At 43.8% G+C, this 16556-nt stretch overlaps 1 protein-coding gene across 1 annotated transcript; it reads left to right on the plus strand.

Annotated features, from left to right (window-relative positions):
* Window positions 1-367: 367 nt before the first annotated feature.
* On the plus strand, window positions 368-6011 carry LOC100383139 (DNA replication licensing factor MCM4). The gene is made up of 18 exons (NM_001175805.1): window positions 368-428; window positions 537-1250; window positions 1349-1477; window positions 2704-2785; window positions 2876-3008; window positions 3109-3180; window positions 3288-3410; window positions 3515-3628; window positions 3714-3926; window positions 4023-4121; window positions 4209-4369; window positions 4450-4546; window positions 4678-4839; window positions 4922-5002; window positions 5100-5178; window positions 5279-5415; window positions 5504-5554; window positions 5637-6011. Exons 1-18 carry the CDS (start codon window positions 395-397, stop codon window positions 5709-5711), a joined length of 2556 nt encoding a protein of 851 aa, NP_001169276.1. The 5' UTR covers window positions 368-394; the 3' UTR covers window positions 5712-6011.
* The last annotated feature ends 10545 nt before the right edge of the window (window positions 6012-16556 follow it).

Consider the following 16556-nt stretch of genomic DNA (forward strand, 5'->3'; position numbering starts at 1 on the left):
TTAGGTTGTTGGAGTTTAGTTTGTTTTTAGTGCACAAAACATGTAAAATGTTGTAGTATTTTATTTTTATTTTTTGGAGCATTATTTGAACGCACCGATGCTTAGCCTTAAACTGTACATACATATACATGTAACTAAAGATGATATAAAGGTCCAGCCCAATCTCACGAATACAAAAAGGCTGAGTGGGCTAAGACTGGACGCAACGCGGCCCATCAAGTCCCCCGGCATTATCACACGGCGGGAAATGTGACGCTTTTCCCGCTATTGTCCACATCCAACCTCCGCCGCCTCCGCCTCCGCTTCCCGCCATTTTACCCTCCTCCCACTTCCCCATCTCCCATCACCTCATTCCCTGTCTGCCATCCCGAGCGATTGTCTCTGTGACTAGGCCATGGCTTCTAACAGCGGCGGCAACTCCCCACCCTGTAAGATCTAATCGCTACCGTCGCGTTCAATTTGGTCTCCTTGCAGATTTGCTGATAAGATTTGGATACCGTGTGGGGGCAAATCTCAGCTTTGCTATTTTGTTGCAGCCGTACCGTCGTCGGATGGTCGACCGTCGAGCCCGCTCCCGGTCACCCACTCCTCCCCATCTCAGCCCACCCGCCGCTCCGGTGGGCGCCGCCGCCGCGGCTCCGCCAGCCCTTATGCTTCGTCCCCATCCCTCTGGGGGTTCGAGACGCCGCCACACCCTGGCCGCCGCACGCCGTCTGGTGCCGGGGCTGGCGCCGCCCGGCAGCAGCGTCAGAATTTGTCTGGCCGGTTCCCGCCGACGCCCTCCACCCCAATGTCTACAGATGACGTCCCGCCGTCCTCCGAAGCCGGGGACGACGAGACAGATGGCGGCGACGGCGGGGTCGACGCCACCCCGGTCTTCGTCTGGGGCACCAACATCAGCGTGCAGGACGTCAATGCCGCCATCCTCCGGTTCCTGCGCCACTTCCGGGACCCGCGTGACGCCGGCCGCGTCGACCCGGTCATGGACGAGGGCAAGTACATGCGCTCCATCCACCGCATCTTGGAGCTCGAGGGCGGGGAGTCACTCGACGTCGACGCGCACGACGTGTTTGACCATGACTCAGACCTCTACAGCAAGATGGTCCGCTACCCGCTTGAGGTGCTAGCCATCTTCGACATTGTGCTCATGGACCTCGTCGCGCGCATCGAGCCGCTCTTCGAGAAGCACATCCAGACCAGGGTCTACAACCTCAAGTCGTCCATTTGCTTGAGGAATCTCAACCCATCTGGTAATATTAGATTATTTCTTTCGGCAAGGTGACAATATTCGAGCTTTAGTTAGACTGTACATTCTGTGATCTGATTTGTGATTTCCTGTTCGTTGTAGATATTGAGAAGATGGTATCCATCAAGGGTATGATAATTAGATGCAGCTCAGTCATTCCGGAGCTCAAGGAGGCTGTTTTCCGCTGCTTGGTTTGTGGTTTCTACTCAGAGCCCGTCATGGTTGATAGAGGTATGATGCTAATAGACATTTTGCTCCATGCAACTCTTCATTTTTTTAAAAAAAACTGGCAGGAGCTCTGCCTCTCAACTAATAAATACTTCCCCGGGAGATCCCTGGGAGCTATTGGCAATTTTGCCATTATAATTTGAGGCCTTCACCGGTATGCAATCGGGCCCACAAATTATAGATACAGATGGTCCCAGCAGTCAGACATATGATGACATAATAACAAAGAGCTAAAATTGAGAGTGGCAAAATATCAAATTTCTCTCTAACGATCCTAGAGGAGTAGTAAAAAAGAGAGCTCATGGACAGAGTAAACCTTAGGCCCGTGGCGCAGTGGCGCCCCAATGGGCGCACACAAGAAACAAGTCATGCACCATATTATAGTATGGATTCATGCAACTCTGGCTCGTGATCTTATTTCAGTGACTTCCGAAATTTGTTCATAAATAAATGTGCCTTCAGTTCTTCAGTGATTTCTTAGCTACCTTATTATACAATCACGATGATGCTCAATTCAATTCTCCATGTATGATGCTTGTCAGGATTTCTCTGAATTTAGTTATCCTTTGCTCCCAAATATACCCCAAATTGAAGTAAAGATACCACTTAATAAGGTTTTAATGTATATGGCATTTTTCCTTTCTGTTCAGCATACTTACAAGAGAATGACCTCAGTGAGAATATTTTTTAGCCTATCCAAGGTTTGGGGTGCTTTGTTTTTCGTGATTGTGACTAGGTTTCCTCCTTGGTGATTTCGTCTGGGGAAATGTGGTAACATGTAAACTCTTAGGGCGTGTTTGCTTAGAGGGGAAATGAAGGTCATTATAGGGGGTTGGAGGAATAAACTAATTTCTCTCTCAATCCCCTCCAATTCCCTTTATTCCCCCTCTAACCAAACAAGCCCTTAAGATTTGCCTAGTGCAGGGAGCTCCTCGAGACTTCTGATTTTGGTACATGGGGCTCAGATCGTTTTCTAGTGTCTGACCTGCTTGGGAGGCTCTGAACCAAACATGTCTGATCTTTATGTCAGACATCGTTTTCTAGTGTCTGACCTACATGGGGCTCAGATCAAGTACCTGATTCGAAATGCATATCATATAGTAGTATATTATACAGTTTATATTCAACTTCATATTGATTTTAAGATGTGCATGCCATATGTGGACCATTTAAGTTCGTTTGTATATTGTTTTTATCAATGTGAAACTCAGTGTTTTTTTCTTTCTCAGGGAGAGTAACTGAGCCACACATCTGTCAGAAAGAGCAATGTAAAGCCACAAATTCTATGACCCTAGTGCACAACCGATGCAGGTAGCTGTACCTACTTGTCACCATTTTTGTCTTTTCTAGTACTCTTAACAGAATCAAAATCATGTTGAATTTAACATTTTACATTATTAGATTTTCAGACAAGCAGATCATAAAGTTGCAGGAAACACCAGATGAGATACCTGAAGGTGGCACTCCACATACAGTTAGTGTCTTGATGCATGATAAGCTTGTTGATGCTGGAAAGCCTGGAGATAGAGTTGTGGTTAGGATCGGAACTTCCTTAGTAATCAGTACCTTAAATCTTGGCATACAGTTCTTGTTTGTGCAAACTGTCAAACTTACTTGTTTTGCTTCTTTTACAGATAACTGGTATATACAGGGCTATGAGTATTAGAGTTGGACCAACTCAAAGGACTGTGAAGTCTATATTCAAGGTTAGAATTACAGTGTTTTATTGCTTTCATATTTGAGTTTCCTCTTAGCACAATGGGATTAAATCTTTTACTTAAGTATTGTTTGATTGTATTTCTTCTTCGTTCAGACATATATCGATTGCCTTCACATAAAGAAGACAGACAAGTCTAGGCTTCATGTGGAGGATACCAAGGATATTGATAATTCTAATGCTAGCAAATGTACTGAAGAGGATTTTCTTAGTGATAAGGTATCTTTCAATGCTGTGTGCTGGATTGTTGATGTTTTTTGGTGCCCAAACCTTCTATGTTTTCTGCTGGATTCTTATTAACTCTCTTCTTTTCGGTACTGCAGGTTGAGAAACTAAAAGAGCTTTCAAAGTTGCCTGATATCTATGACAGATTGACTAGATCATTAGCTCCAAACATATGGGAGTTGGATGATGTTAAAAGAGGCCTCCTTTGCCAGGTAACTTCATGGAATATTAACATGTTCTTTTCAAATGTTTGTGCCATAGCTAACCATAGCATACTGTAAACTGTTCTGTATCCAGCTTTTTGGCGGCAATCCCTTAAAGCTTCCTTCTGGAGCTAGCTTCCGGGGTGACATCAATATTTTACTTGTGGGTGATCCTGGAACGAGTAAATCCCAGCTTCTCCAGTACATGCATAAACTGTCTCCTCGTGGTATCTACACAAGTGGCAGAGGAAGTTCTGCTGTTGGTCTTACTGCATATGTCACCAAAGATCCTGAGACTGGTGAAACTGTATGTGTGCCATTAAGTTCACATTATGTCTTTGTTTTCTTTCCAATCTTATTGAATTGCTCCTGTGTTCTCAACCATGACCTTGTTACCTTTCAGGTTCTAGAAAGTGGAGCACTAGTTTTGAGTGACAAAGGTGTTTGTTGCATAGATGAGTTCGATAAGATGTCTGATAATGCACGAAGCATGTTACACGAGGTTTGGTTTGCTGAAAATTTTACGCACTATTTGCATGCAAAAATATGATTATCCATGTAAGCTGAAGTCCTTTTGCAATTAATTTAGGTGATGGAACAGCAGACCGTATCCATTGCGAAGGCTGGAATAATTGCATCTTTAAATGCTAGAACATCTGTCCTGGCATGTGCCAATCCTACCGAATCACGTTACAACCCAAGGCTTTCTGTAATTGACAACATTCACTTAGCCCCAACTCTACTTTCAAGGTAACTTAAGACGAGACTGCGTGTTCCAAAGTGATTGAGTGACATGGAAATGCTAACTCTTCTCACAATTTAATATGCAGATTCGACCTAATTTATCTTATCTTGGACAAGGCGGATGAGCAAACTGATAGGCGCCTGGCAAAGCATATTGTTTCGTTGCATTTTGAGAATCCAAATGTAAGACACCTGAGTCGCCTTTTTGAGACTTCAATTTCTTCTCTTTTTTGTGAAATAGATAACGACAAACAATTTAACCAAGTGCAACACTTCTCTTGGCTAATTAGTTATGTATTCATCCTGTTGTGTAGTTAGAGGAGCTCGAGGTGTTGGATCTGCAGACACTAGTTTCCTACATAAGCTATGCAAGGAAGTATATTCAGCCACAGTTAACTGATGAAGCTGCAGAGGAGTTAACTCGTGGCTATGTTGAGATGAGGAAAAGAGGGAATAGCCCTGGGAGCAGAAAGAAGGTAGCATCTTTGTTTCACTATGCCAGACCTACTTTTGAATAGAGAGAAGCCCCCCTAATACATTGCTGCTTCGTGGATATAGGTCATAACTGCAACTGCTAGACAAATAGAGAGTTTGATTCGTCTAGGTGAAGCATTAGCCCGGATGCGGTTCTCTGAAGTGGTAATCATTATTTCTGAATATTAGTTACTGGTTATTATTTAGTTTTATGACTATTTGTAGTTCTTGTGACTGATAATCTGGCTCTTGCTACCTGAAGGTCGAGGTGCGAGATGTTGTGGAGGCCTTCAGGCTTCTTGAAGTTGCCATGCAGCAGTCTGCAACGGATCATGCAACTGGTCAGATACTCAGATTAACTTGGCTTGGCTCTATTCATCCTTTCTTTTTTTTCCCCTTACCAATCCTTGTGCTGATGGTGTTCCAATGAATGATAAAAAGGGACGATTGATATGGATCTAATCATGACGGGGATATCTGCAAGTGAAAGGCAGAGACGGAACGACCTTGTTGCTGCAACCCGTAACCTTATCGTGGAGAAAATGCAGCTCGGAGGGCCTTCAATGCATATGATTGAGGTAAAAGAAAGGAACCTCACCTCTTTCCTTGTTTTCATCATGAGTTGCCTCAGCAGTGAGCTAAGTATTCGTTCTGAATGGTGAGCAGTTGCTGGAAGAACTCAGGAAGCAGAGCTCAATGGAAATCCATCTGCACGAAGTAAGTCTGAAACTGTAGTCTCTTCTGGTTATCTTTGCATAGGTTAGCATATGCTGATGTCTGGCTGGGATTCTTGTTGCAGCTCCGCGGTGCTCTTGGCACTCTGATGACTGAAGGTGCGGTTGTTATCCATGGAGAAAACGTGAAGAGAGTTTGATGTTAACTGCCATCTGCGGTGATGCTTCTGTAAGCTCAGTCTGCCGTTTCCTTCAACAGTCAAGGTTGCGAAGATCTGAACAACTGTAGGGTTTTAGCTGCCAGAGTGCTAACTAATGTGGTCTGAGATTTGTTCCAGATTGTGTAACTCCCTAACAGCGGTGTTGCTAGCTGTAGATTTTTTTAATGAAATATCAAAAAATTAGTTCACGAATTGTAAATGGTAATTATGATTGGAATTAAAAAAATTATTTAACATTATGTGTTACCCATCACGTGAATCAAATAGCACCTTATATTCTATCGTTTGCGTATGTAGTTCCGGTTCAGAATTGGACTGGCGGCAGCACATCTTTTCATCTTGTTCTGTAATCAATATTTGCTGGCTCCGATCATTGCTAGTACTGTGGCCTCATTTCCAAATCATATATGCGTGACACGAATGGCATGATTAGACCTAAACCACTGATCAAAAGCAACGTAGCAGCAGTGCTGCCAGCAGGACAGTTGCATTGCGCTTGTGTTGCTGGGTGGCCTCCTAACACGCGCAGAGTCAGACGTACCAGCAACGTGTTAGCGTTGTGTTGCTCAAAAACTAGATCCAACATAGAGAAGAGAGAAATTATTGCACTTGATTGCTCTTCACGATTGCGGAATAAATCTCCGGGTCCCGATGGTTTCAATACAAATTTTATCAAGAAGTGCTGGCATGTCATTGCTCCAGATTTCTATGATCTTTGTGATAAATTCTATCATGGTGAGGTCTGCCTTAGAAGTATCAACGGGTCCTTCATTGTTTTGATCCCAAAGATGGAGAATCCTTAGAAGGTGGGGGCTTACAGGCCAATTTCACTTCTAAACAATAGTATGAAAATCTTAACGAAGCTGTTGGCAAACCGTCTGCAACCGTTCATGTCTCGGTTAATTCACAAGAACCAGTATGGTTTCATCAAAGGGAGGTCTATTCAAGACTGCTTGGCCTAGGCCTTTGAATACATTCACTTATGCCACTCCTCAAAAAAAGAGATCATTGTGCTCAAGCTGGACTTCGAAAAAGCTTTTGACACTGTTGAGCATGAGCTGATTATCCAGGTTCTGATCCTCAAAGGTTTCGGTCCTAGGTGGATCAACTGGATTCGGAGCATCCTTCTCTCTGGCACGTCTTCGGTGTTACTCAATGGTGTTCCTGGTAAGCCCTTTCAGTGCAAGAGAGGTGTTAGGCAGGGTGATCCTCTTTCGCCTCTGTTGTTTGTCCTGGCAGCTGACCTTCTTCAGAGCATCATCAATAAAGCTAGGCTGTGGAATCGTCTTAAGCTCCCTTTACCGGATATTGGTGACCAGGATTTCCCGATTGTTCAGTATGCAGATGACACTCTTTTGATTTTGGAGGCATGCCCTAAGCAACTTTTCTTCCTCAAGGCAACCCTCAACTCTTTTGCTTCTTCTACTGGCCTGAAGGTTAACTATAATAAATCAAATATGTTCCCTATAAACGTGCCCCCCTGAAAAAATGGCGATCCTGTCCCGTACCTTCAATTGCCAGATTGGAGAGATGCCATTCACCTATCTTGGTTTGCCTCTGGGCCTTACGAGACCTAGAAAGGAACACTATTTGCCTCTTATTCAAAGGATTCAGAAGAGGCTGTCCTGCTCCTCAAACTTTCTGTCTCAGGCTGGGCGCTTGGAATTGGTAAATTCAGTCTTCTCAGCCCTACCAATGTTCTTTATGTGCACGCTCAAGATACCTAAAACCATCATTAAGGAAATTGACATGTTCAGAAAGCACTGTCTGTGGCGAGGAAATGACATTAATTCCAAGAAGCCACCTCTGATTGCTTGGAATGCGGTTACTCAGAGGAAAGTGAATGGTGCGCTAGGGGTTCTTCGCTTGGAAACCCAGAACGAGGCTCTTCTAATCAAATTCTTGCATAATTTTTTCAATCACAGTGACTTATTGAAAGGGAAATGTGCCCTTGGGCCATTTCTAAGTATTTTGGTGATTGAGTGCCAACACAAGTGCTTAAATGTGAATTCATGCTTATGGATGGACAAAGTGCAAAACAAGAGCAAAGGTATGTTTCTAAGTCTTAGTACATTGGTTTTGTGTACTAATATACTTGTCTAAGTATTAGAAACAGAAAGAAGAAGAAAAGAGAAGAGTTGGCTGTGTACAGCCAAAAGGCTGTTTCGGTCTGGGGCACCGGACTGTCCGGTGGTGCACCGGACAGTGTCCGGTGCGCCAGGCTGCCTCGAGCGAAGTGGCCGCTCTCGGGAATTCGCCGACGGCGTACGACTATAATTCACCGGACTGTCCGGTGTGCACCGGACTGTCCGGTGAGCCAACGGTCGGCCGGGCCAACGGTCGGCCGCGCGATCTGCGCGGGACACGTGGCCGAGCCAACGGCTAGAAGGGGGCACCGGACTGTCCGGTGTGCACCGGACATGTCCGGTGCGCCAACGACTCCAAGTCTGCCAACGGTCGGCTTCGCTATTTAAGGAAGGAAATCGGGCACCGGACAGTGTCCGGTGTGCACCAGACTGTCCGGTGCACCCGACGACAGAAGGCAAGAAAGGCCTTCCAGATTTGCTCTTAACGGCTCCTAGCTGCCTTGGGGCTATAAAAGGGACCCCTAGGCGCATGGAGGAGTACACCAAGCAACCTTAGAGCATTCTTGATCATCCACACTCAGTCTTTGCGCAATTGTTTGTCATTCTCAGTGATTCGAGCTCCGTTCTAGTGAGAACTTTGAGATAGTCTTTTGAGCTCGATTCTTGGCCGTGTGTGTGCGCATTTTGCTGTGGATTTGTGTGTGTTGCTTCCCTCCCTTACTCCGTATTTCTTTGCGAATCTCAAGTGTAAGGGCGAGAGACTCCAAGTTGTGGAGATTCCTCGCAAACGGGATATTGAAAGGAAAAGCATAACACTGTGGTATTCAAGTTGATCATTGGATCACTTGAGAGGAGTTGAGTGCAACTCTCGTCCGTTGGGACGCCACAACGTGGAGTAGGCAAGTTTTGTACTTGGCCGAACCACGAGATAAACCACTGTGTCTTCTCTGTGTTGAACTCCTTGTGGTTATCGTATTGTGCAAGATCTTCTCTCTAGCCACTTGGCATTAACTGTGCTAACGCTTAACCAAAGTTTTGTGGCTTATGTTTTTAAGATTTACAGGATCACCTATTCACCCCCCTCTAGGTGCTCTCAATTGGTATCAGAGCCGTTCTCTTCAAGAAGGGACTAATCGCCCGAAGAGATGGATCCTAAGGGGAAGGGAATCGTGATCAACGACAAGGAGAAGGAGTCCTTCGTCAACGAGCCGAAGGATGACAAGCCTACTGACTCGGGCTCGGGCCACAAGCGTAAAGATGGGAAGAAGAAGAAGACAAGGCGCATCAAGGAGATCGTCTACTACGACGATAGCGATGAGTCTACTTCTTCCCAAAAGGACGACGACAACGACTACAGGAAGACGGTCAATTCGAACTTTTCATTTGATTATTCTCGTATTCCACATAGTTCGAATTCGCATTTGCTTTCCATTCCTCTTGGCAAACCTCCACACTTCGATGGGGAAGACTACGGATTTTGGAGTCACAAAATGCGTAGTCACTTATTCTCTCTCCATCCAAGCATATGGGAGATTGTAGAGAATGGAATGAAATTTGATAGCTCGGATAGCCCTATGCTTATAAATGAACAAATCCATAAAAATGCACAAGCTACTACTGTTCTATTAGCATCTTTGTGCAGGGAAGAGTACAATAAGGTGAGCGGCTTGGACAACGCCAAGCAGATATGGGACACCCTCAAGATCTCTCACGAGGGGAACGACATCACCATGCTCACTAAAATGGAGTTGGTGGAGGGCGAGCTTGGACGATTCGCAATGATAAGGGGAGAGGAGCCAACCCAAACTTACAACCGGCTCAAGACCCTTATCAACAAAATAAGGAGCTACGGAAGCACGCGATGGACGGACCACGACGTCGTCCGCCTAATGCTAAGGTCCTTTACCGTTCTTGATCCTCATCTCGTAAACAATATTCGTGAGAATCCCAGGTACACGATGATGACGCCCGAGGAGGTACTCAGAAAATTCGTAAGCGGGCGGATGATGATCAAGGAGGCGAGATACGTCGACGACGCTCTAAACGGTCCAATCAATGAGCCTCAACCTCTTGCTCTCAAGGCAACAAGAAGCAAGGAAATGTTACCTAGCAAGGTGGCACAAATTGAGGCGGCCGGACTCAATGATGAAGAGATGGCTCTCATCATCAAGAGATTCAAGACGGCACTAAAAGGCTGCAAGGGGCAACCAAGCAAGACCAAGACAAAGGGGAAGCGCTCATGCTTCAAATGTGGTAAGCTTGGTCATTTTTTTGCTAACTGTCCCGACAATGATAGTGATCAGGATCAAGGGAACAAGAGGGAGAAGAAGAAGAACTATAAGAAGGCAAAGGGCGAGGCGCATCTAGGCAAGGAGTGGGACTCGGACTGCTCCTCTTCCGACTCCGACAATGAAGGACTCGCCGCCACCGCCTTCAACAAGTCATCCCTCTTCCCCAACGAGCGTCACACATGCCTTATGGCAAGGGAGAAGAAGGTGAGTACTCGAAACTCCACTTATGCTTCTTCCAGTGATAATGAGTCTAGTGATGATGATGACATAGACTATTCATGCTTATTCAAGGGCTTAGATAGATCTAAGATAGATAAGATTAATGAGTTGATTGATGCTTTGAATGACAAGAATAGATTACTAGAAAAACAAGAAGATCTTTTATATGAGGAGCATGATAAATTTGTTAGTGCTCAAAATTCTCTTGCTCTAGAAATTAAAAGGAATGAAATGCTCTCTGGTGAATTATCTACTTGTCATAAAACCATTTCTACTTTAGAAGGTGTTAACAATGATTTAAATGCTAAATTAGAAGTAGCAAATAAATCTAATTCTTGTGTAGAACATGTTGTAATTTGTACTAGGTGTAAAGATTTTGACATTGATGCTTGTAGTGAACACCTAGTTTCAATTTCCAAGCTTAATGATGAATTGGCTAGTCTCAATGCTCAACTTAAGACTAGCAAGAATGATTTCGATAAACTAAAATTTGCTAGGGATGCCTACACGATTGGTAGACACCCCTCAATTAAGGATGGGCTTGGCTTTAAGAGGGAAGCCAAGAACTTAACAAGCCATAAGGCTCCCATCTCCGCAAAGGAGAAAGGGAAGGCCCCTATGGCAAGTAATGCTAAAAAGAACCATGCTTTTATGTACCATGATAGGAGACAAACTAGAAAGGCTTATAGGAGTTATAATGATGATTTTGATTCTCATGCCATGTTTGCTTCTAGTTCTTCCTATGTGCATGATAGAAATGTTGGTAGGAGAAATGTTGTTCATAATATGCCTAGAAGAAAGGTTGCTAATGCTCCTAGGAAAGTTAATGAACCTTCTACAATATATCATGCTTTGAATGCTTCCTTTGAAATTTGTAGAAAGAATAGAAAGGTGATTGCTAGGAAATTAGGGGCAAAATGCAAGGGTGATAAAACTTGCATTTGGGTCCCTAAGGATATTTGTGCTAACCTTGTAGGACCCAACATGAGTTGGGTACCTAAGACCCAAGCCTAAATTTGCCTTGCAGGTTTATGCATCCGGGGGTTCAAGCTGGATTATCGACAGCGGATGCACAAACCATATGACGGGGGAGAAGAAGATGTTCACCTCCTACGTCAAGAATAAGGATTCCCAAGATTCAATTATATTCGGTGATGGGAATCAAGGCAAGGTAAAAGGGTTAGGTAAAATTGCAATTTCTAATGAGCACTCTATCTCTAATGTGTTTTTAGTAGAGTCTCTTGGATATAATTTGCTATCGGTTAGTCAATTATGCAATATGGGATATAACTATCTATTTACAAATGTAGATGTGTCTGTCTTTAGAAGAAGTGATGGTTCACTAGCTTTTAAGGGTGTATTAGACGACAAACTTTATTTAGTTGATTTTGCAAAAGAAGAGGCTGGCCTAGATGCATGCTTAATAGCTAAGACTAGCATGGGCTGGTTGTGGCATCGCCGCTTAGCACATGTAGGGATGAAGAACCTTCACAAGCTTCTAAAGGGAGAACACGTGATAGGTTTGACTAACGTTCAATTCGAAAAAGATAGACCTTGTGCAGCTTGTCAGGCAGGCAAACAGGTGGGAGGAGCGCATCACAGCAAGAATGTCATGACAACATCAAGACCCCTGGAGCTGCTATATATGGACCTCTTCGGACCCGTCGCCTATCTGAGCATAGGAGGAAGTAAGTATGGTCTAGTTATTGTTGATGACTTTTCCCGCTTCACTTGGGTGTTCTTTTTGCAGGATAAGTCTGAGACCCAAGGAACCCTCAAGCGCTTCCTAAGAAGAGCTCAAAATGAGTTTGAGCTCAAAGTGAAGAAGATCAGGAGCGACAACGGGTCCGAGTTCAAGAACCTTCAAGTGGAGGAGTTTCTTGAGGAGGAGGGGATCAAGCACGAGTTCTCCGCTCCCTACACACCACAGCAAAATGGTGTGGTAGAGAGGAAGAACAGGACGCTAATCGATATGGCGAGGACGATGCTTGGAGAATTCAAGACCCCCGAGTGTTTTTGGTCGGAAGCTGTGAACACGACTTGCCACGCCATCAACAGGGTCTACCTTCATCGCCTTCTCAAGAAGACTTCGTATGAGCTACTAACCGGTAACAAACCCAATATATCTTACTTTTGTGTGTTTGGGAGCAAGTGCTACATTCTAGTGAAGAAGGGTAGAAATTCTAAGTTTGCTCCCAAAGCTGTAGAAGGGTTTTTGTTAGGTTATGACTCAAATACAAAGGCGTATAGAGTCTTCAACAAATCATCGGGTTTGGTTGAAGTCTCTAGCGACGTTGTATTTGATGAGACTAATGGCTCTCCAAGAGAGCAAGTTGTTGATTGTGATGATGTAGATGAAGAAGATGTTCCGACAGCCGCTATACGAACCATGGCGATTGGAGAGGTGCGGCCACAGGAACAAGATGAACGAGATCAACCCTCTTCCTCAACAACGGTGCATCCCCCAACTCAAGACGATGAACAGGTTCATCAACAGGAGGCGTGTGATCAAGGGGGAGCACAAGATGATCATGTGATGGAGGAAGAAGCGCAACCGGCACCTCCAACCCAAGTTCGAGCGATGATTCAAAGAGATCATCCCGTCGATCAAATTCTGGGTGACATAAGCAAGGGAGTAACTACTCGATCTCGATTAGTTAATTTTTGTGAGCATTACTCCTTTGTCTCTTCTATTGAGCCTTTCAGGGTAGAGGAGGCCTTGCTAGATCCGGACTGGGTGTTGGCCATGCAGGAGGAACTCAACAACTTCAAGCGCAATGAAGTTTGGACACTGGTGCCTGAAAGTCGCCTAGAGGGGGGGTGGATAGGCGAAACCTGAAAATTAAAACTTTATCCCCCAACTAGATCCTTTGATTAGTGGTTAGAACAAGATGAACAATTATCGGAGTATAAAAACTAAGTTCTTGCTAGTAAAGAGTATAGCTTTCAAATAATGCGGAAGTGATAAATCAATACAACTAATAATTCTATGATAACAAAGCAAGAAAGCTTAGATGAAAAAGAGCACTAACTCAAGTTCTTTTCTTGCGGAGTGTTACTTCACTTAAATGAGATTTTAACTTGAAGCAACACCAAATGATATGAGCAAAGAATAGTGCAAGAGAACTTAGAGTAAGGGAAAGCAAACAAATCACAAGCAAAAGCACAATGAACACGGGTGATTTGTTTTACCGAGGTTCGGCCCTCGAAGGCCTAGTCCCCGTTGAGGAGTCCACTTAAGGACGGGTCTTTTTCAACCCTTTCCCTCTCTCCCGATCACACAAGGATCGGCGAGCTCTTCTTCTTCTCAAGGATCACTCTCGATCCCACAAGGACCACCACAATCTTTGGTGTCTCTTGCTAGCTTTTACAAGCCTCCAACACTTTGGAGGAAGTTCGAATGGGAGTCAAAAACTCCACGCGCAAATGAACACAAAGATGTAGTACACACTATCTCTCAATGAATCTCACAAGGCGCTAGGGCTAAACTCAATTGAGTAGCTCTCAATTGCTTGCTCTCTCTTTTGTGGCACTTGTGTTGGTTGTAGTGGACTAAATCTTGTGTATAGGATGAATCAATGAATATAGGTGGTTGGGAGGGCTTGAGTATGTCAACTAGATGACTTGGAATGTTGCTTGGACTCCCACACACTGAAGTGGCCGGTTGGGGTGGTATTTATAGCCACCATCCAAAAACTAGCCGTTGATGAAGTCTGCTGGCGATGGGTGCACCGGACAGTCCGGTGCACACCGGACATGTCCAGTGTGCCAGCCACGTCATCCTATCCGTTGAGATTGGAGTTGGTCGACCGTTGGAGGCTTTGTCCTCATGTGGCACCGGACAGTCCGGTGCAGCACCGGACAGTCCGGTGCCCCTCTGACTTCTGCTCTGACACTCTGAATTCAACTGTACACTTTGCAGAGTCGACCGTTGCGCGCAGATGACCGTTGCTCCGCTGGCACACCGGACAGTCCGGTGTACACCGGACAGTCCGGTGAATTTTAGCGGAGTAGTCTTCGTGAAATCCCGAGGCTGCCGAGTTCCGGAGGCCGCGTTCCGTTGGAGCACCGGACACTGTCCGGTGTACACCGGACAGTCCGGTGAATTATAGCGCGCCGGCCCTGGACTTTCCCGAAGGTGGCGAGTTTGAGTCTGCGTTTCCTGGTGCACCGGACAGGTACTGTTCACTGTCTGGTGGCACACCGGACAGTCCGGTGCGCCAGACCAGGGGTGCCTTCGGTTGCCCCTTTGCTCCTTTATTTTGACTCTTGTCTTGTTCTTTTTATTGGTTTTATGTTGAATCTTTGGCACCTGTAGAACATATAATCTAGAGCAAACTAATTAGTCCAATTGTTTGTGTTGGACATTCAATCACCAAAATCATTTAGGAAAAGGTTTAAAGCCTATTTCCCTTTCAATCTCCCCCTTTTTGGTGATTGATGCCAACACAAACCAAAGCAAATATATAAGAGAATAATTGAACTAGTTTGCATAGAATAGGTGCAAAGATTACTTGGAATTAAACCAATATTCATTTCAAAAAAAAAAAATATGCACGGATGCTTTCTTTCTTTATTTAGTATTTTGGACCACGCTTGCACCACATGTTTTGTTTTTGCAAATTCTTTTTGTAAATCCATTTCAAAGATCTTTTGCAAATAGTCAAAGGTAAATGAATAAGAGTTTGTAAAGCATTTTCAAGATTTTAAATTTTCTCCCCCTGTTTCAAATGCTTTTCTTTTGACTTAACAAAACTCCCCCTAAAAGAGATCCACCTCTTAGTGTTCAAGAGAGTTTTGATATACCATTTTTGAAATAAGTTTTGATATACCATTTTTGAAATACTACTTTCTCCCCCTTTTGAACACAATAGGATACCAATTGATAAATACTTTTGAAAGACTAAGTTTTTGAAATTGGCGGTGATGGTGCGGTCCTTTTGCTTTGGGCTCATTTCTCCCCCTTTTTGGCATGAATCGCCAAAAAACGGAATCATTAGAGCCCTTGAAGTGCTATCTTCCCCTTTGGGCATAAATAAATGAGTTAATATTATACCAAAGGCGAAGTCCGGTCTTTTAGCTTTGGGCTCTTACTCTCTCAAAGACGAAGTCCTTTTCTTTGATGCTCATTTCTCCCCCAAAGAATAGAGAGTTGCTTGGAGTGATGGCGAAGTATGATTTACGGAGTGGAAGCCTTTGTTTTCGCCGAAGACTCCATTTCCCTTTCAATCTACGACTTAGCATAGTAATATACTTGGAAACATATTAGTCGTAGTCATGGTACGGGAATAATAGGATATATGCATTTGTACCAAAATGAAAGAGATATGATCAAGAGATATGTCAATTAAGTATGATCATAGTTCTATATAATATAGATTTCTCCCCCTAAATATGTGCCTTGAGAGGAATACATATTTTGGCCTTACATGCCAAGTGCACATAATTAGGTTAATGAGAACAAGTCTATATCATAGAGAAAGTGAAGTGCATTGTGTCATAGTATATGAGTGATGCTCAAGACAGTTTATGCACTTATGAGAGCATGTTGCAAACATTTTAAGCATTTTCCTTTAAGGATTTCAAAGAGACTTAAGGACCATCCACCTTTGGAACAAAGGTAGCTTATCCTCGTTACAAGGTTAAGCTTTAAGCTCTTTGACAATAGAATCACTTCATCTAGTTTTAGCAAAGATGCAATAATGCATGAGTGAAATTTTAAGAGGTTAAACTAGGTATGAAGCAGAGATAAATGCAAAGGACATGCTTTCACTTCTTATTACACAAGATATGCAAAGAGTGTATATAAGAGAAAGATTTTAGGTACATATGTAAATGATAGGAATAAGTTTTACCCGTTTTGTACCTTACTTGTAGACGCTCTCTTCATTGTGCTAATGTCCTTGGTCTCGTTTGCTTAAGACCTATGCTTAATGACAGTGTGTGAAAATATTTTGCACAAGAGAGAGTTCTTACAACTAGTGATCCTTTTTCTAAGACATGGTTAACATATATCAAGTGGATCACAAATTGCATAAATGAATCATGAATTCTCCTTTTTAACCTAGTGCATATCAAGAGAGATATCGATTTGAAAGAGTATGAGGCACTAAGAAGCATAAGTGATAATTGAAGTTGTTCAATGATCAACCAATATGCGATCAAGAAAACAACAAAGGCATTAAATTTTCAATTAAGCTTAAAAATAGGAGAATCCAATAAGCATG

The sequence above is a fragment of the Zea mays genome, chromosome 8 (genome assembly GCF_902167145.1).
Source record: "Zea mays cultivar B73 chromosome 8, Zm-B73-REFERENCE-NAM-5.0, whole genome shotgun sequence".
Lineage (NCBI taxonomy): Eukaryota > Viridiplantae > Streptophyta > Magnoliopsida > Poales > Poaceae > Zea > Zea mays.